Below are 20963 nucleotides of genomic sequence, written 5' to 3'. Positions count from 1 at the left end.
AAAATTTAGCTGGAATTCCCATTCTAGATTGCTATCCAGTGATCCCCAATAGAAGTTGTGGGCACTGGGTGCTGATGGGGTCAGACTTGATTATGGTGCCCTCTGATCTGGTGACACTTTCTAGGCTCACACAATGAATGGCCACATGGGCAAGGTACCAGTTATCAAAATTGCCTTACGTGGGTGAAGATAGGAAAATAAATTGAAGGCACGGTGCAAGTTAGCTTGTAATCATTAGCAACAGGGTGGAATGTAACATGGAGATAAAGCATTTTCCTCCCCCAACTAATTACATCTGTCAGCATGAAAACGAATCTTACCAAACCCATTAATACCCATATTTGATGGACACAGTAATACAGAAAGCAATAATTATTTGTGCACCTCAAGCTTTATTTATAATTTCAAAATCTTTACAGTTTCATTCACACAAATCAGATTACATACCAGAAAAACAAAAAAATGACCATCAGTACCAACACATCTGCATCATTCTCAAACAGCTCATCAGATTGAGAAGTTACCTTATGTCAGCTCCAAATCTGTATATCCCTTTCTCCAATCACAGCAAGCCCTTTATCTGCTGCTTAGTCTTCTCCAGCAATGCACATTTTCTGAAGAATTTTTTTCTTCGAGATAATAGCTAATCCATCTCAAAAGCCATGTGTAAAAAAAAAACATGCAAAAGAAATATGCAGGAAACCTATCTAGCAGTGTGCCGATATTATATGTACAGAACAGGGACAACAGCAAAAATGTGCAGTCAAATCCTGAAGTGCATCTTTCCTCTAATAAATTTTAGCAGATACGGTCTGTTTAACACACTATTAATCGACATATTTCCCTGCAGAATCTAACTACACAATTTGCGGGATTTTAAAAAAAATAAACATTCGCTTCTGCAGATTTTTCAGAATCAAGAGCTTCTAACCATTAGATCAAGCAAAAAAAATGCATAAGTTTTAGGTAGGCAAATTCTTGAATTTTAAACTTAAATCTGCGCGCATGTACATACAGAAGATCTACATACACACTCACTAAAAGGGAAATTATTCCTAACTTAATCAGAGGGTTAATCTATTTACAATGGACCATTAAGCAAACAGGCAGGAGATCAGACTAATAAAATTGCTATGCTTCTGCACCCCAACACTATTCAATCAATTTAAAATGTAGTATCAAAGTTATAACGCATGTATATCTGAAATGTTAATTCTCAACAATTCAATTCAAAAGATTACATTTAAACTGTGGACTTTCTGTAGAAACGTCAACAATAAAGCAAAGAAAAACCAAACAGTGACTTCACAGGGAAGCCTAGCAACAATGTACATGTTAAGTCTTGCAATACTAAACTGATGACTTAAAATTTGTAGAGCTCTAGAATTATTAGATTAATTTGACTGAACTATGGCATTTTAAAATGTAGTTTCAGCCTGCAGAAAGAAGTGTACATATTTTAACATTTGTATGCAACTGAAACATGGGAAACAGAAACAAGTGTACAAGCCAAATATTTGGAGCATGCCCCCATCCCAATTACAGTTTGTGGGAAATAGCTAATTCTCTGCATATGAATGACATGTTGCCCTCAAAAAGAGTTACCTTATACAGGGAGCCCTTGTATGGTTTATGTTAGCATCAGTTCAACAGGATGAACGCAAAGGAATCCTCCATAGGGGTAGAAACTATCTCAGGACCTGTTCCTATGACCTATGAATCGGGAGCTGGCAGCTAGCTCTTCAGCACTGTACAAGAACGAAGGCACCATCTTTTGAATACTTTGAAAAAAAAATTGCCAAGAGATAAGCAGGTTGGCTTTTCACAGAGAAACCCTAAGATTTTCTGATTAAAAGACAAAGGTGATTAACTTCTCGCAATGCAAGATTCACTCTTTACAAAAAGTCACATGAATTGCATTGAAGATGGACTCGCAGCCCATTTGTTCACATGGAATTCTAAGCTGATCTCGAACCAAGATATTTTATGCATTCTAATATAGTAAATGGAACACAAAACCACCGGTACACAATAATTCAGAATTTAAAACTCACCAAAAATAGCACCAGACCTCAGCTCCTTTAAGATGCAATTATCTGCCTGAAGTTAGAGCAGTGCAAATTATTGCAAATATTTTAACCCTTTCCCCTGGCTATTTCCCCAAAACAGCTTCCCAGGGCAGAAACAGCAAGAACCAACTGCCCAGCTGTTGAATAGTGCACAAGCAACATCTGCAAGCTTCCTTCGCTGTAGTTATATTAAAGGATTGATGCTTATTCGGCAGCATAAGGAATCTATGCCATTTTTGGAAATTGTGCACCGCTGCTTGGGTAAAGTAACAATTGCCTTTGTCAACCAGAACGAAAGCAGGTTAAAATAAGAGAACGTGGACCAATTCATGCCAACACAATGTATAGTTTATCCTACAAGTACATACAAATTGGTCAGGTAATTTCCCCCCAATCTATATATTTATTTTTTAAATTGCAGAATTCGAACTATTTATCCGACAAACAGGTCTTCACAACTGATTCATATCGTAAAGTTATAGATTTAAACTTGACTAATGACGGTCTTGATAGAAAATCAGATGTCTAATATGAACTAAAGACTAAATAAACATTTGTTGGAACAGATATTGTGCACAGTTTAACACAAGTTAAGTTTCAATCAAAAGTGAATGCTGTGTAGTTTCTGCTGAAAACGTATGGCGTAAAATATTAGAATTCTCCCACCCCACATCCAGAGAATGGTTATATGCAAACACCTCGACCTTCATTCACAAATAGTAAATGCTAAAACTGCATGGCAGATCTGTTAAAATCTAAAAACAGGGTAACGCTTCAGGTGTAGGCCTAAAACTTTAACCTGTCTTTTTTCAGATGCTGGCTGACCTGTGTTTCCAGTAATGTTTTTTTTTTTAATTCCAGATTTACAGCCTTTCAATGTTTTTCTTTTATTCATTTTGATTCGAGTATCTGGAAACATAAATTATGGAACAATTGGCTAATCAGACTTAAATACAATTCCATTCTTGTACTGTAAAGAAATGCCAAGTTTCATCAAAATTATGCATACATAAAGAGGGCCAATAACTGATTAAAATCTTTTTAAACCCTGAAAGAATACGCCTTCATTCTTGCTTACCTTTAGTGTACTGCAGCAGAACTTAAGGTTCAAGGTCTGGGTGGCACTGTGAAGTATAAAAATTGCACTTCATTTGCAATGAGTTGCGACTTCACATGGTACAAGAAAACTATACCAACAGCCTCCATTTTGAAACACTTCTTTATAAAGTCAGCATTACCATTACTTTGGTAGATAGTAGCAATACAAGCTGAAAAAGATCTGGTTTGTGGATTATTTAATTTTTACAGGGGAGGGCATTTTTCTAATTAAACAAACATCGATTCACAATACAGGTAATTATATTCTGCAACATCTCTTCACAAAGTTCTCTCTTGCAGGCTAAACACCCAAATTATATACTGCATGCTTCAGTTACTGACTGCGAAAAGTTTAATAAACCTTCAAGAGAACTGCACTATTCAAAAGTCATCTTTGCTGAATGCTTCATTACTAAAAGAACATGACTAATTGATGCAGTTTATCCTTTGTTACAGACTACAGGAGTTACAAACTACATCGAGTAAAGTCTTACCCAAAAATTTTTATTTTAATGTATTATGGACTGGAGAAGTGCACTGCAAGCAAAACAATGTAGGGACAGATGTATTTGTTCTCTTATCTTCCAATAGCCTTTTCTGACCATAATAGCTAACAGTGCACCTATTCAGCCCACTGACATTAAAATAACCATGCTGCTTTTCATAGAGCAGTTAAGTTACCCAATCCCGACCATATCCTCTCAAACTTGAAAGTTTAAACAGATCAAAAATTCAATTAAGATACTTTCATTTTCCAAATGTTACATGTTACCTGAGCATTCTCATCAATTGACTGACCAAGAGGTCAATTCGTTATGACAGTACTAAAGGCAAGTCTATTTCACACTGGGGTCCCAGCAGTATAGCTTTGGCTCCCAATTCGGCCTCAGATTAGAGCCCAATTCTTTGCCCTCTAAAAGGGAGAAATAGAGGGGTGGAGGAAGGGGAGAAGAGGGCCAATTACCACCCATCAGTAAAAAAAAAATAACCTATTACAATACAACCCAGTCCTGTAAGCATAAAAGCACAGCTGGCAGCTGCTAATGGAGGGGTTGAGGCAGGATTAGCAGATTCCACAACTGAAACTGCCCCTGATAAGATTAAATACAGTAACACTAGGAGCATGGGCCTGAGGGAGCTTATAGGACATTTTGTTCATGTTGGCAATTCTGCTAACTCAACTGTGTATTGCAAATAAACACAATTACCCATAAAAGGCAAAATCTGTCTATACTTCACAAATTAAATATAAAAGCTCATGATTTCAGAATACTATTCTAGCAGTCATGTAATAACAAGTACTGAGCTCAAGAAAAGGTAGTGTGGAGTTTGCCGGCATCAAACTTAACTGAGTCACAGCCACCTGTGTAAATGCAGAAAATGATAGCTTTGGCATAGAAACACAAATTCTACATGCACTAAAAATCAATTTGGATCAGTGGCAGTCTAAAGCAGATATCCAGAGCCGCCAACATATATGCAACAATTCTGATACAGAATTAGACTGTGGGAGGTGATGGTCATCCTCACCTTGGGATCCGGGACTGCTGCTGACCAATGTTAAGGAGTCTGGATCATCCAAACTTTTGAACAGGCACGTGTAATCCCGGTGAAGATTTTGTCATGACTAATTCAATTTGGCCTGGATTTTGTCTGCAAGGTCACACTGTCAGAAGTGCTTAGGTCTATAATCTGACAAAGAATAAAAGCCTAAATTTAAAAATGAACAGAAAAAAAATCCTATACGGTACCAATTGTGACCACCATCCTACAGAACAGTAATCAAGACAAATATCCCTGATCATACAAAACTTGCATTTTATCACATTGATTTCATATGGAGTTTGAATCTTGGTATTCCATCAGGCAAAGAGGGAGAAAGGTGGAGTGGTAATTGCTTAGGTATCAAATCCTCAAAGTATATAGCTGCATGTAGCTGCCTACAGCTACATCTTGCCTTTAAATGGTAAACTCCACCAGTTATTACACCAAGCATTAGGCAAATGCATTATAGTTTAAAACATTACATCTTGATCAACCCGACACAGAATTACAAATAAGGCTGATATTCCTTTGGGGAATGTGAAACAATAGCATCACTTTAATTTCCTCCCACCCGCTCAGATTGTAATGGAGAACACAACAGTTGGATGCCTCTTCACCAGTTGTGATCACTGCCACCCGAACAGGTTTCTTTTCCATAAGCAGCCATCATTCACCGAGCCAAGCAGGGCAGTAATGATGCAGAATTTGGCCTCATGGACACTAACTACAGTGCAAACCACTTAGGATCAAGGAAAAGATTTTCTGCATTGAATTAATTTAACAGATTCTGGAGTATCAAATCACCCTCCCATATGATTAAGCCAAGAAGATCTATATAGATTCAAATCCACTATTTTATCAGCAAAATCATGAAGTGGATGGTTACTTAGCTACCTACCGTTCAAAAATATTTTGCTTAAGTGGTGCACTATTGGACAGTTACCCATCAAGCAGCAGAAAGGGGACCACCTTTCCATTTTCACTGAAGCTAAGTGCACAGGAAAGTAAGTAATCAAACTTTCCAGCATTTCCAGTAACAATGTGAACTTGAGAGGTCAGCTACAATTGGCAGGGAAGTTGGAGGGAGGGGAAGAGAAAGAGAAAATATGCAAATCTATTGTGAAGCAATTATGATAAGCCATTCCCCACACTATTCAGCAGAGTCCAATGCCTAGGTAGCTTTTTTTTAATGTTATAGTCAAAGCAAAGTGAAACAAGTCTGTAAGATCAAGCGCCAAGTTCTAAAATTTCAGGTCATTATCTTATTAAAAGTTGATTAAACGTAATCGCCAGCCATCTTGGCCCGACTCAAACTCCTTACACTATTACTTGGCTATTTAGAAGATTCCTCCAAGCCCTATATTCTTGAACATGTTTTGGTTCATTGCCAAAGCTCTTCCTCTACTGCCAGTACCTGTCTCTCTGAAGCATCTTGGGATGTTTTCCATGGTAACAGCATATATAAATGCTAGGTGCTGAACATTACTCTCACCCCTGCCCATTATATATTTAATTCATGGAATCTTACCTTGTTAAAAAGACAGCATAGCGATTTGGCAAGTAGGTAATAATGGCAAGGGAAGCACTTGGTACCATAATGGTAATTCACCCCCAAAGGCTGAAAGAACTTAAATAGAAAAGTAGCAAAACCACATGATGAGATTCGTTTGCAGAATCAAATTGTGCATCATGAGCCAGGACAGGTTAGAGTGCTTTGCAAGGGGGAAATTCAACATGTAACTTCAGTCTTTGAATGCAAGATATTTACAATAGAAAAGCTGTTAATTTAAAGCGAGGTGATGTTACAATAAGCACTTCAGGTGCCTCAGTTGGCAAAGTCACCATACTAGGTTCTTGGCCACAGACCAGTAAATTGCCAGTTAGCCAGAGTTGAGTTAGCAGATCTCAAATGGGGATGGCAGTTGGTAGCGCTATAATTGATATCATGGGTTATGTAAATTGAGGGAAAGCTAAAGAAAACTGCCAGGATTTCTGTTACCAATTGTCAACTAGTATCGGTAAAGCATGTCTATATGGATACTGCACAAGGACTGAGCTCAGCTTCAATGCTTTGCACAGTTGCTGCTTACCGTAAATGCTGGCATTAAGAATAGTCACTTAGCAGGCAACTGGCACCTAAACAATCCACAAGTCAGTGCTTTTGGGAGGAAAGAAAAATATGTTGGACCAAAAAAACATGATAGTGGAATGTTTTGCAAACATCCCATCTTTTGCATCCATACTAAGTTTAATTAAGCACACCATTTTCTTAATTTGAAATGAATCAGAGCAGATGCCCTGGAAGTAGTGATTTATGTTTGCTACTGAAGTAAGCATCGTTAAAATCCAAAGTTTCAAAAAGTAAAGTTGCACAATAGTCACTTGCTGCACAACTCAAATGGTATCAATGTGTGGCACTACAGAGCTCCCATTCTTGGCTTGGGACTCAATGTAAAGGCTATTCACTCAACTAATGTCTCGTGTCTTTACAGCACAAGTTGACCTAGATTTGTCTTACACTGACATTAAAAAGCTCTGGCAAAGTTGCAGTTTGCAGTGGGGGGAAAAAAAACTCATGCTCATACTGTGCTATTTAAAACTGCTGTAAGCATGAATCCTGAGACACATCATTGAATTGGACTACGTAGACCAATTACAAAGAGTGTGCATGTCGGAGCGATAAGAAAGCCTTTTAACACGAATACAGCAACTACTTTGGTGTACCAATGCCCAATTGAAATGACCAATGTAGAGGAATTGCATCCTCAGTTTTAAATTTTCATCTTGGCCCAATGTGTTTCAAGTGTCACTATTACTACTCCCTACTAAATCCCAAATCTTATCATTTTCTCATATATACGCACTGAATCATAACTCAGGCCTGTATTTAACTCATTACTGTCATTACAGACAGTTGACTTTGCTTTGCTATACATTGGCTCAATTTAGGAAAAGGACTCTTTCATCTAACCATTTCTTTTGGAAGACACTTGGAACCTACACAACAGGCCATCTCGAGTACTCTGGATGCCCAGTCGTTTGGCAATGTTAAGTTAGCGATGGCAATTATTCATTCATTATCGCTAAATTTAAACTCCTGAATTGCACCATGATGCAGTTTATGGACATTAAAGCATGATATAACATGCAGTGTTTGAGAACGAAGTCTTAAAACAGTAATAGCTCAGATACATTTATACGAGTATCATTCTGTTATGCACACACAGAGGAACAAGCAACGCAATGATTAAGAACCTTAAAATGCTGTCAAACTGTATTTTTCACAGAAGAAATAGAAACTCCCAATAATTGGTTGAAACATAGATTTAAGCTCGAGCACAAGTTCGAATTTAGCCCCAGGGAAACCACGTCACAACAATCCCGCGGGTAAAGAGCTCAACGCAGCCATTATGTTCCAAGAGCATTTTGGCACTTCAGATATAAATGTCATCATACTGGGGGGGGGGGGGGGGGGGGAAGAGAAATCAATTTCTAGAGGAATAAATTAAATTCAACTCAAATTAACAGCTTTTTCTAAAGTACTTGGATATCACTTCCCACTGAGGGAAAATGCAAACCAATCCAGTCTGTAATAATTGAGATCCTTAATGATAGAGATCAGGAAGTGCACTGTAATGACTGGATCCTCCATCTCACTGCAGTCCAAGGTATCCACCAACGGATAAGCGGTCACCAACCTTAGGGTGAATATTTTATGCATTTGCCAGTTTAAAACGATGCTTTAGGAAACCCAGCCAGTATATCCCAATTCTTATAACCCCACACCCCCACAATGTGCATTCAACTTTACTTCCATGGTCTTCCCATTTTTAAATCTTTACTTCATGACTAGGTCTGTTGCTGAATTAGTAGGTACGCCAGCCTGCAGTGAGACAGCAGCAAGCACAACTTCAGAGCTCAAATAACCCCTAGTAAGACATAATCTCTAATCTCACCCATAACATCAAGAGGCATTTGGAATTAGTTTATGCAAAGACATATAGAAAAGTCTCTTCTGCAAGACATACAAGAGTTTGGAGGCAAACTGTACTGAATGACAAAGCTATTAAAAATCAATCACGACACATTAAACAGAATTTCAATAATTCTCCCTTAACGAATCAACTGCAATTCTTATGCCAATTACACTATTTTAACATGCACCACTTGGAAAAAAAAACACCAAATCACATCCCATTCAATGTTAGTATACATTTTGCTCATACCTTTCCAAGTTCCAACTCAACTGTCCCAATTTCAAACACAGTATTTTCTTCTATTAAAATCAGAGAATACTATAGAATACAGCAAACAAGTTGATATTGGCCACTAGTGAAACTGCCCTCACAATACATTCATTTGTACATTTAACCATTTTCTTACTAGCTTTGATGGTTCATGGGTTCATGACCCACAGGATCTCTCAGAGACATCCAATTTTTATCTGTTTATTAATAGGGTAGCACTAGGGAGTTCTTGAGTTACTTTCAGAGAGCCCCCTTTTTGGGTGGGGAGGTACGAGAAAAAGGCCCTGCTCCTAATTGCTACCTAGTGACTGCTGCTTGTAGTACATGTGGGAACATAATTAGGCTTGGCTGTGATGACCTCCCCCCATCCCAACTGTGGACCAACCTGACAACGGTTGCCCAAGATCATTAATGAAAAATGATTTCTTAGGCACAGTATCAGATGGCCACCAGCACCCAGTGAGCGTCACCATAGCATGAATCTCCACCTTTAGGATAAACAAAGTGGAGAAAAACGAAAGGAGACAAGAAAAACTGATTTCTCAGTCTCCTTCGTGGCCTTATGAGATCCAAGGCTGATCAAACCAGTTTGTCTTGACTAACCTATTTTAAGACTAATGGTACATTTAATTATAGGTTAGGTCTTGAGATCAGTTTTCTATGAATGCATGTCTTTTATTAGGATAGCGGTTCGTCTTGACGATATATAGGTTACATCATTCAGTGGTCATATGCTTTTTGGTCAGGTGTGGTTACTCACCATGAGTTTTTTGTCAACGTTAAAACTCTTCAGACTGTACACATGATTATCGGCTTACGAATCCTTGTTGTAAAATATTAAAAGCTCCTTGGGGTGTTCATTGAAATCCATAGCAAGACAACGTAATCTGCCCATTGTACAAGTTTATTGTTGGACACACTTCTAAAATTAAGTTGAGCTGTGATTGTCAGTTTGACTATGTGACAAAAGGACCTGAAATGGACAAGGACATCAATGAAAAAGGGGAAATGGTTGTTGTAACTGTTTTCCACTGTTGCAATCATGAACAGTCTCTATGTAGTTAGTGTAACAGGGTGAAGTGTAAATTTGAATGAGGTATGAGGGAAAATGGCTATTGCTATTGTTTTCCTGTTTCAAAAATTATACCTGCCGATAGAGATAATGGTGCAGATGATTGCAAATGAGGCATGGAGAAGAATCTGTATTTTTTTTTAAATCTTCCCAAGAAAGAACATTGAATCACCACACAAAATCTGCATTAGAAAATAACTTGTGCCATTGTAGGTATATGGACCATCTACTTCAATACTTAAAACCATTTACACTAAAAAACAGTTCAGAATTCTCTTCCTGCATCTGTTACAAATAGGATTCAAAAACTTTCAGTCTAGATTCTGAACATCAGACTTCAGTAAAGCATTTCATACATGAACAAAACTAACATTGAGAATTAACCTGCAGATGTCTTGTGGCTCTTGGTCATAGTACTCATTCGGTTCTCCACACCTAAAAACAAGCAGTCTGCAACACCTGGACTACTGAGCACTCTTTTGTAGCGTTCCAGAGACAGAAGGCTTTCATTAACGCCTGCAAAATTCGACTCTGTGAACGTGTGCCAGCTGTGAAACTAAGTTATAGTAACGGACACTATCTAAATTCACATCATGCGGACAGAGCAACAATAATTCACTCCTACAAATATTGGTTACAAAATTATTTTTCTTCCACTTGAATCAATCAAAAAACATTCAAAACAGCATGTAGAGGTGCATTACAAAACTAGTTTTTCTTAAGAAATTTAGAATGCCTGCTCAAAACAATGTTATCCGTGGGAAAAACTGCAACACTCATTCTCATGCCCGACAAAGTAATCGCAACCCAAAAAAAACATTTATTCCGAAATAGTTTACAACTTCAGTTAGCAATTTCTAATACAATTTACAGCAAAAAGACAACTTTCCTATTGAAAACATAATGCGCTCATATGAAAACTTGAAATAATTTCCACCGTTCAATGCATCAAAGTAGAGTAGATATTCTTGTCCATTTATTAAGTTGCACTTCAAAGCAGTTGAAATACAACATTCCTGGCCCACTACCTTCATCAACCTAACAAAATTCCATTCTGTTCAAGTAATCTAAAAATAACTATCACCTAAAATAATTTCCACTCTGCAGCATCTCAAACGTTATGTAGGAAATACTTACCCATAATAAAAGTTTTTTAATCAACAAAACTAGTAGGTATAGTATCCTATCGGTTTAATTCCTACAAGCATTACATGCCAAGTACGTGATCAGGAAATGTTAATTTCTGCATCATTGATCAAATTTCAACTTTTTTTTTGAGAAAGAAAATAGAGGACACAGGCAAAAACAATTTCAAGTGTTACTGCACAGCAAGTCATCTCTATTTCAGCCACAAGATTTATTCTAATGTACTTACAGTGCAAAGCTCCTTGAAGGAACAGAATCAAGGATGGTGCACAGCATACGTCAGGTTACCCTTACAGAGCTAGCTCTATATTGGCTGGAACACACCTGTACTTCAACAAATACAGTGGCAAACAGGGCCTGCAATTGCATTCATCTTTTGCATAATTAAACTGAGCAACTACTAGAATATTCAAGTGCAAACATGGCAAAAAAGTGTAATTTGCACAGCAATCACTTTCAAATAGATGGAAAAATATGCAGAAGCAATTCAGATAATAATGTTTTGAGGTCTTAAAATGGCAAATTCCAATTAAATAAAGTGAAAAATAATGTATCTAAAGCAGGTCATAATGCATCAGAAAAACAATCCCATTGTCAGTTTAAGGAACTACTTAATCATAGTGAATACTTTGACTGATACCTTACCATCAGCTTTCCTAAACTCCTTCTGTCAGAAAAAAAAAGTTATGGGGCACTATTTTACACGGCAAGAATTGCAGACCATAAACAAATTGACAAAGTACTTCCCGAATTGTTTGTCATAAAGAGACAATTAGAATGAAATTGCAAACAAAAGCTAAGGATTCCAGCCACAAGATTAGATAGTATTTCACCTTCATACGTTCTGCTATAGAAAGGTTATGCAAAAGATATACTGCTTGCAAGTTTGCATTATGCATTATTACTGACGAGCTAAATTGCAATCATGATGGCTTCAAGAACCGACTACAATAGCTATTTGGATCTGGATCTGAATTGAAATTATCCACATTTAAAGTCTCAGTTTGACCCAACAGAAAAATCCACAGGCAGAGAATGTGTTGCAATACCAGGTTACAATTCAATAGGTGCAACACATAGTACCTTATGTATTTACCCATAGATCCAACTTACCCAGAAACAAAGGTTTTCATATCATTTATTGTCAAGCACAAAACAAGCATTTTAAAAGTGAACAGGTATACAATGAAATTAATACATTTTACAACAGAAGCACATGTCACTTTAATGACTGAATAGAAATTGAAAATACATATGCTGGAATGTTCAAACTATTGTGATTCACTAAAAGCAAACCAAATTTGCAATTCTACACAAAGTAATGGTTATCAAGTTCTCTACCTATTAGGTATGACAATAGCAACAAACACTATTTTTCTTAAACCAAAAACAAAATTAAGATCTTCATCAAGGCGTCTGCATCCATAAATTTTACAAAGGCTTTTCCCACAATGACGCAAATATCTCCACTTCACATTACTGGCCCTGCACAGAAGAAATACATAAGAAATACACAAGTGGTTACCAACATGAAACATTTCAAGGACACTGAGTGTGGACAGGATCCTCTATCTGTGAAAGGAAAGGTCAAACATTTTGCTGGACAGCTGCTCTCACTTTTCGCAATGCCTGGTTAGGGGGGAAACTTTCAGTAACAGCCATTTAAATAACATGCCATTCAATACTCTTCAAATGCATTTCTCAAATGTTAACTATGTATTAAATTTGAAGAGAAAGTGGGTGTCGATATACAGTATGTTCTGCACATCATACTATTTTAATTTCACCACTCCTAGCAACTTATCTATGAGCCTTGCAGAAGTTACCAATTGGGATATTTCAAGATTTCTGTACGCCGAATCAAAAACAAAACTCAACCATGGTCCTAAAGTACCCTTCTTCTATTTACTGGTATTTACCTGTGGGGGTTGCTGTGCTGGCGGGTGCTGGGGCATTCCCTGGGCGTTTGTCTGACTGTAGTAAGCTGCTTGCTGCCTGTAATACTCAGCCCACGCAGCACTGTAGTCTGGCTGCCCACCTGGCTGAGCTACCGTACCAGAAGCTTGAGCCGCCTGACCTGAAACAACAACCAGCACTGAATCACTGGCCAAATTCAGACGATTCAAACTTACTTGAATCACGCTTTACAGAGCATTACATACTTTGCTTCTTGTAGTATTCCTCCCAAGCTTTGGTGTAATCTTGTTGGGCTCCTTGTGGTTGTCCCTGTTGACCTATGCAAAACATGGATAACATTTTTATTCAAAAAATCTTACATAAAAATATGCAGAAAAAAATTAGATAATTTGGGTCTTCAAAGTTTTTAGATTCCAAACCAAACATGCAGAATAATGTATTCATTTGGTCGAGTTGGGTTTGAAACTCTTAGCTTCCCTACCCAATACTTTTTTTAAAAAAAGGCGACTTAAAATTCCATTTACTCTTTAGAATATCTGAAGATTAACTAACAACGACCATCACAATTTACATCAAGACTGCCCAAAAATGGCTTTGAGTTTGCAGTTTCTGTTCGTTACATATTATACTGGAATGTATAATCAATGTCTTTGAGCATAAAGGCTCACAATTCTTATGCCACCTTCCTACTGTGTCTTTTGCAACTGGATTTTCTTTTGAGCTGCCGTGAGAAGCAGAGATCAGAGATCAGATTCTGGCGATCATCAGTACCACAAAGACTTGTAACCAATGTTTCCTCCAAGCTGCGCAACAATGGGAAAGGTCCCGGGCAGGTCACTCACTGGCTTCTCCATTGTAAATACCGCGCTGAGCGAAATGCAGCTTACAAGGAACACTGCTTGCAACGATCCCCATTTACGGAGTAAAGTGCGGCATGGACAAGGCCATCATGTTGTTCATTGGTCGATGCAATTTTAAATTGTACTGAGTCCGTCTAGGAAGAAACACAGTTTCTCTGCAATCTGCCAGTAAGCCTTACAATATAGCACTGAGTGAAATATACATTTTATAGAATACTGCATTTAACAGGGATGAGCAGGGTTGAACTCTGAAGGATTCCTACACTTCCAGCATTTTCTCTCTCTTTTGTGCACCTCTTTTCATGAATCTTAAGTTGACATGGCAACTTAAAGTACTCACCTAATTTCTTGTAATATTCTTCCCAGGCCTTGGTATAATCAGTCTGAGGATTCTGGGGCGCGTTTGGTTGGTTTGGTTGGTTTGGATCACCTGCTGGAAAAAATATAACACTGTGATTATCACATTAACACTGTGGCTGTCAATTCCCACGGAGGGAAGAGAAGGAGAAGGCAGTTTGTAACATTAGGAAAACCCAAAAGTTGCTAGACTAATCGAGAAGAGCTTTTCTAACCCTCTTTGTGTAAAGTGATTTAGGCACATAATGCCACTGATTAAGAAACGAGAATAATATAACAGCTAATACTGTTTTCCAAAAGAAGTCAGAGCTTATGAAATTTTTTTTGGGTAAGATGCAAGCTTAGTTCTCAAAGTTTTTAAAAACTGCAGCAATTAACTTTCTCTGTCAGTGTAGCCAGAAGATCTAATAAAAATACCCGATGATTTACCCTGTCCAGAATTTGGGGTATTGCCCTGACCAGTGCTTGAAGCTGCAGGTGGCTGCTGTGCTTGTTGCTGATAATACTGAGCGTAATATGCTGCCCATGCAGCTGTATTTGCATCTCCAGCTTTATCTACAATAGATTAAAAATATTTTATTACTGCTGGCATTCAAACACTGTAGATAAAAATGTTCAAGTTATTTAATACATTACAGTATTATAGCAAGGTCAGTGGATCACTTTTCTTTCCCTTTTCCTCTCCTGAAGGAGACGACTCCTGCTGGGGTATGATTCCACATGCGCAAGCTACTCTCCAGTATGCCGCGCAAGTGGTCAGTCCGCATGCGTCAGCCTCAACAGTGCAAACATTGTTCGGCTATTCAACTGTAGAGGGCATCCCAGTCTAAGCCGACCCTGACCTCAACTGATGCTGGCGCACACACGCTTCGGCAGCAGGTGTCACTTGATAGGAGTGGGAATCCTAAATGATTCCGCCCCACCCACCCCCACCTCCTTGCAAGCGCCAAGGCCAAATGCAGCACCCTATAACTCCACCCCAGACCAGGAATCAAACCTGGGTCCTGTACGGCCCAATTACATGCTGCCTTTACCAACTGAGCCATCGGGGAGCTACATGGATTGCTTTTAAAAGTTGTGCTGCAAAATGTCAAGAATTAAGTTGTGTCTTACTTGGATCTGGTTGGCCCTGTTGCTGCCAGGGCTGATAGGCATTCCCCCATCCTTGTGGAGCATACTGTGCTGGCGGACCACTGCAGAAGTTAAGAGATTAAGTATCGGTAACATACTATATACCATACTCTTGTCAAGTTTAAAACAATTGTGCTAATGAAATCAGATTACTTACTGTTGAGGAGGGCCAGGCGGCCCTGGATTATAGGGCCCTGGATTATAGGGTCCCATAGGAGTTCCAGGACCTGGAGGACCAGGGGGCCCATGAGGGCCAGGAGGACCGTGGGGTCCATGGGGACCGTGCGGACCAGGTGGCCCAGGAGGACCAGTAGGAGCCTAAATACATAAAATGTATGAAATATAACTAGGCATACAAATAGGGAAGTTCCTGAAAAGAGAACGGCTGTCAACCCACAAGAAAAGGCAATGTATGATTATTCGCAATCTGATTTCAACTAGACTAAAATGTAATTGTTTTTTTAAATAAAGCAATTTAAAATATTCTCCCCTCAATGCAATTTTCAGACCAACTAACCAGAATGCTCAAGACGATAATTATTAAGGCAGCAGTAGATTTGGCTTTACATTCTGAATTATCCCAGTGGCATTTTATCGTAAAAAGGAAAACAAGCTTATTTACACAAGTTAATTTAGAAAGATACAAATGTCATCCTACTTTTAGGACACTTCCCCTTTCTTTGGCTTGTGGCAAAAATTGACACATTTCAGATTACAATCCCCGATTGCTCTTTTGGCGAGTTAATCATTTTACAGTAGCTTATCTTAAAAGTTAGCAATGCATTTCGCTAACTGATTTAATAAACATGTCGTCATACTAGGGGTTACGAGCTGCTGTGCCATCCATCACTCGGAAACTGTGCTCCTGCTGGAAACATGAGCCAAGAAAAACTATTGGGCCCATTAATGCTCATCCAATCCGCTGGACAGCACAACCTCATGCACCCCTTCTCCTCCCCCCCCCACACCCCCCGCTCGGTGCCCCAAATCACCAACAATGCAACTTCTTGGGGCAGCAAACATAGGGCGAACTGCAGGAAATCCTCCCTGACAACCTACGACAATCAAACATGCTCCAGGAGATGATGGTCATCCATGATGCAGCACTGGACAAATTTAATAAACTCCTCCCATTCCTCCCCCCCCCCCCCCACACACCCCACCACCAAAGATCCTTATTTGCAGTTTCTCACCCTACTTTGGTCATGGCCCAATCCCCTCCATCCCTCTGTACATTACTGTTTGTCTCCTGGTCCTTCCGCTATACTGCTGTGGATAGGGCATTCAGCCGTCACATCCCACCTTCGCGGACATTGCCCAATGTGTCAACCACATGTGGATAATTGGGAATAGTCCATTAGTAAATTAAGAAACTGTTGGGCATGTGATATTATTCAAAATGACACAGCAATAGCATGTGCACTTTAACCCTTTTGTGTTTTTGCAAAATGGCCAGATGAAAAGCAGAGGCTGCAAGTATTTTTTGATCATTGCATGTGCTTTACTTCCTTAGTCACTGCTTATTTGGTGATCTGCAAAAACAGAGACGGGTAAAAACGCCAGACTGCTTTACTAAGGAAACACCAGCAAAATTGTATGGAGGACAGCTGCCATCATGATCAGCTCAACCAATCTGAATAATGGAAATTCATGCCACAAATCCAAACATTGATGAGAGAAAGACTGCAAAGTTTTGCATTGATTGGTGGTAGATGTGTGTTAAATAAATATACCCATGACGTACATTTATCTATATTGTGTGCACGCATTTACTACAGTTGTACCCCTCGACTCCGGCGGCACCCTTGGGACATTCTTGCTATTGAGGGAGTGCAGCGAAGGTTCACCAGACTGATTCCCAGGATGGCGGGACTGACATATCAAGAAAGACTGGATCAACTGGGCTTATATTCACTGAAGTTCAGAAGAATGAGGGGATCTCATAGAAACGTTTAAAATTCTGACGGGTTTAGACAGGTTAGATGCAGGAAGAATGTTCCCAATGTTGGGGAAGTCCAGAACCAGGGGTCACAGTCTAAGGATAAGGGGTAAGCCATTTAGGACCGAGATGAGGAGAAACTTCTTCACCCAGAGAGTGGTGAACCTGTGGAATTCTCTGCCACAGATAGCTGTTGAGGCCAATTCACTAAATATATTCAAAAAGGAGTTAGATGTAGTCCTTACTACCAAGGGGATCAAGGGGTATGGCGAGAAAGCAGGAATGGGGTACTGGAGTTGCATGTTCAGCCATGAACTAATTGAATGGCGGTGCAGGCTCGAAGGGCCAAATGGCATACTCCTGCACCTATTTTCTATGTTTCTATGACCTGACCGGTGGCCGTGTTCTGTGCATGCATAGAAGCCTACTGCGCAGCATTTCTCAGGCCCAGCTTCGGCGCCTCAGTCAGCCGCTATGCTCCTCGCCAACCCGACCAAGGAGGGAACGCCGGAAACAGCGGGGAGAAGAGGAGCAGCCAGCCCCAGGATAGAGAGCAGGTCACGACATACCCGCCAGGAATGATGCCGGTCCAAAGATTCCTGGACTGGAGAAATACAACCTGTACGATAATTAGTGCATGTTGCCATAGCCACGCCTGTAGCCAGTCAGCGAGTTCTATTGGACAACACTTCCCCTCACACCCCCAGCCACTCTGCTTTCAAAAGTCTCTGAAAAACCTCACTTCCAACTGTGCCTTCAGTTCCCCTTTCTTCTCCTCGTGCCCACTCCCCAACACAAGCATATACTTGCTGCTTATTGTCCTCAAAGCATGCAGATGTTCTTGAGTGCTACATGTTAACTGTTGTTTTAAATTGTATGAAGTCAACTACTGGTTCAATCATCAAGAACAAGAGGCTACTGTGAACCACTTGTTCTTGGTGATTGCACCAGTAGCTGAATAATCGAATAATCAAACACAGCTTTGAATCATGAGAGAACTGTCAACCACTTGATTCAAAGCAGTGTTTGATTATTCGATCACTCCCCCCAATAAGACATCATGGGGGATGAGAACCATTAAACCACAAAGGTAATTCTTGTACTTGGCAAACAGAAAAATGAAAATTGTTTGCAATTACTAATCCTAAAAATATCTCCGAAAGCTTCCTCACAGCAGTCATTTTAAAACTTTGATTTGTCTCACAAAAATATTAATGACTGTATTCAGAACTTACCCCAATCTTCTCTTCAATAAGTTGCCTAGCATAATCAATCTGCTGAGCTGATCCACGAATAATAAACATTTTAAAGTTCGGATCAGCATTTGGAGGTGGGTTTCTCTGAAGCTCTATCCGTGCTCCTGACTGTTGGCTAATTGCCTTTACAGTCTCACCACCTAAAGCAGCACAGAACAGATTTTGGAAAAGAAAATATGCATGAAGTTTTCAAACAAGGATGTCATTCAGTTGCACTATTTGGTTAAACCATAGGCAGTAATCTAAACATTGTACCGTTACATTTTTTAAGTCATAGTCAAAGCCGGGGATAGCTGGTGCTTGGGAAATTGAATCCTTGCCATTTTAGGCAACAATTACAAGCACTCCCAGGTCAGATGTAACAGAGGTTAGAGGTAACACTTTGCCTCAATTATCTGTCTTAACCATAACCTCAAAGGGCCATATTTTCTTTTCTCAATCCCCCAGCTCAATGGACTAGTGTAAAATGTTCCATCACACAAACTAGTCACAGTGCCAAATCATTAGTATTTTTATGACCGTATTTACTGGGAACATGTTTGACAGCCCAAACTATCACGTAAAACTCTCAGCAAGGAGGAGAGACTATTACCTCTCCTACTCCTGGTGAAAGGCTTGCATTGTAACCTGCTGTTCCACTAAGATTGCATCCCTTTTTTTTTTGCAGTAGAAAACTTACTCTGCAAACGCAGTCAATTTAGAACCCCTTAAATCAATATACCTTGAACTGTACTTGGGCAATATACCCCCTCTACTGGCAGTCAATCACCAGTGTCAGATTCCAGCAATACCTGCATCTAACTTTTCACATTTTAGCTGCAAACCACCTGACTGTCCAAAGTATTACATCGAAACCTCAGCCAAAAGGTGTGTGTAGTTACTCAACATCTGAACTCCTAAAGTAGTCAGCATTCTTAATCAGACCAGAATTCTGTGTCACTGGACTAATTCCAGTCAATTTATAACGTGGCCCATTTCCCTCCTCTCACCAAGACTGAAAAACAGGACCATCTATAACAATGAGTGAGAGAGAAGGGATAACCATCCGTAGCTAACTAAAGAAATAAGGGATGGTATCAAATTGAAAACAAAGGCATACAATGTGGCCAAGACTAGTGGGAGGCCACAGGATAGGGAAATGTTTAAAAGCCAACAAAGAACGACTAAAAAAATTATTACGAGGAAAGATAAGATTATGAAAGTAAACCAGCACGAAATATAAAAACAGATAGTAAGAGTTCCTACAGGTACATAAAAAGGAAAAGTGTGGCTAAAGTAAATGTTGGTCCCCTAGAGGATGAGGCTGGAGAATTAATAATGGAGAACAGGGAAATGGCAGAGACGTTGAATATTTTGTATCGGTCTTCACAATAAAAGACACTAAAAACATCCCAATAGTGGATAATCAAGGGGCTATAGGGAGGGAGGAACTTAATACAATCACCATCACTAATGAAGTAGTACTCGGTAAAATAATGGGACTAAAGTCAGACAAGTCCCCTGGACCTGATGGCTTACATTCTAGGGTCTTAAAAGTGGTTGCAGAGATAGTGGATGCATTGGTTGTAACCTACCAAAATTCTCTGGATTCTGGGGCTGTCCCATCGGATTGGAAAACCGCAAATGTAACGCCCCTATTTAAAAAAGGAGGCAGACAAAAAGAAGGAAACTACAGACCAGTTAGCCTAACATCTGTTGTTGCGAAAATGCTGGAGGTCATTATTAAGGAAGCAGTAGTGGGACATTTGGAAAAGCATAATTCAATCAACCAGAGTCAGCATGGTTTTTTTGAAAGGGAAATCATGTTTGATAAATTTGCTGCAGTTCTTTGCGGATGTAACGAGCAGGGTGGATAAAGGGGAACCAGTGGATATGGTGTATTTGGATTTCCAGAAGGCATTCAATAAGGTGCCACCTTACTGTACAAGGTAAACGTTCACAGGGTTGGAGGTAATATATTAGCATGGATAAAGGATTGGCTAACTAACAGAAAACAGAGAGTCGGGATAAATTTTCCGGTTGGCAAACAGTGCCGCCGAGCCCTCATCTATTTACAATCTATATTAATGACTTGGATGAAGGGACCGAGTGTAATGTAGCCAAATTGGCTGATGATACAAAGATGGTGGGAAGCAAATTTTGAGGAGGACACAAAAAATCTGCGAAGGGATATAGACAGGCTAAGTGAGTGGGCAAAAATTGACGGAGTATAATGTGGGAAAATGTGAGGTTATACACTTTGGCAGAAAAAAAATAGAAAAGCAAATTATAATTTAAATGGAGAAAAATTGCAAAGTGCTACAATAGAGGAACCTGGGGGAAACAA

The 20963-nt window shown here is 39.4% G+C and overlaps 1 protein-coding gene across 4 annotated transcripts in view; it reads right to left on the bottom strand.

Moving 5' to 3' along the window:
- Positions 1 to 383: 383 nt before the first annotated feature.
- Positions 384 to 20963, bottom strand: part of fubp1 (far upstream element (FUSE) binding protein 1) — a 38349-nt gene continuing 17769 nt past the window's right edge. The window contains exons 14-24 of one of the 4 annotated variants that reach the window (XM_070886528.1): positions 18617 to 18777; positions 15600 to 15760; positions 15425 to 15504; positions 14741 to 14866; positions 14295 to 14387; positions 13340 to 13411; positions 13097 to 13254; positions 4698 to 4859; positions 3148 to 3193; positions 1606 to 1781; positions 384 to 652 (exon numbers count right to left, since the gene is read on the bottom strand). In XM_070886528.1, coding sequence (XP_070742629.1) covers positions 4800 to 4859; positions 13097 to 13254; positions 13340 to 13411; positions 14295 to 14387; positions 14741 to 14866; positions 15425 to 15504; positions 15600 to 15760; positions 18617 to 18777 — 911 coding nt within the window. In that variant the 3' untranslated portion in view covers positions 384 to 652; positions 1606 to 1781; positions 3148 to 3193; positions 4698 to 4799. Of the gene's footprint in view, positions 1782 to 3147; positions 3194 to 4697; positions 4860 to 12299; positions 12663 to 13096; positions 13255 to 13339; positions 13412 to 14294; positions 14388 to 14740; positions 14867 to 15424; positions 15505 to 15599; positions 15761 to 18616; positions 18778 to 20963 lie in introns of those variants that run through there. The other 3 variants (XM_070886526.1, XM_070886529.1, XM_070886530.1) reach the window with 3 other exon arrangements.

Source organism: Pristiophorus japonicus, chromosome 8 (assembly GCF_044704955.1).
Source record: "Pristiophorus japonicus isolate sPriJap1 chromosome 8, sPriJap1.hap1, whole genome shotgun sequence".
In the NCBI taxonomy this organism is placed as follows: Eukaryota; Metazoa; Chordata; class Chondrichthyes; family Pristiophoridae; genus Pristiophorus; species Pristiophorus japonicus.
Note: the sequence above shows the minus strand (reverse complement) of the source record. Positions and strands in the feature narration are given on the sequence as shown.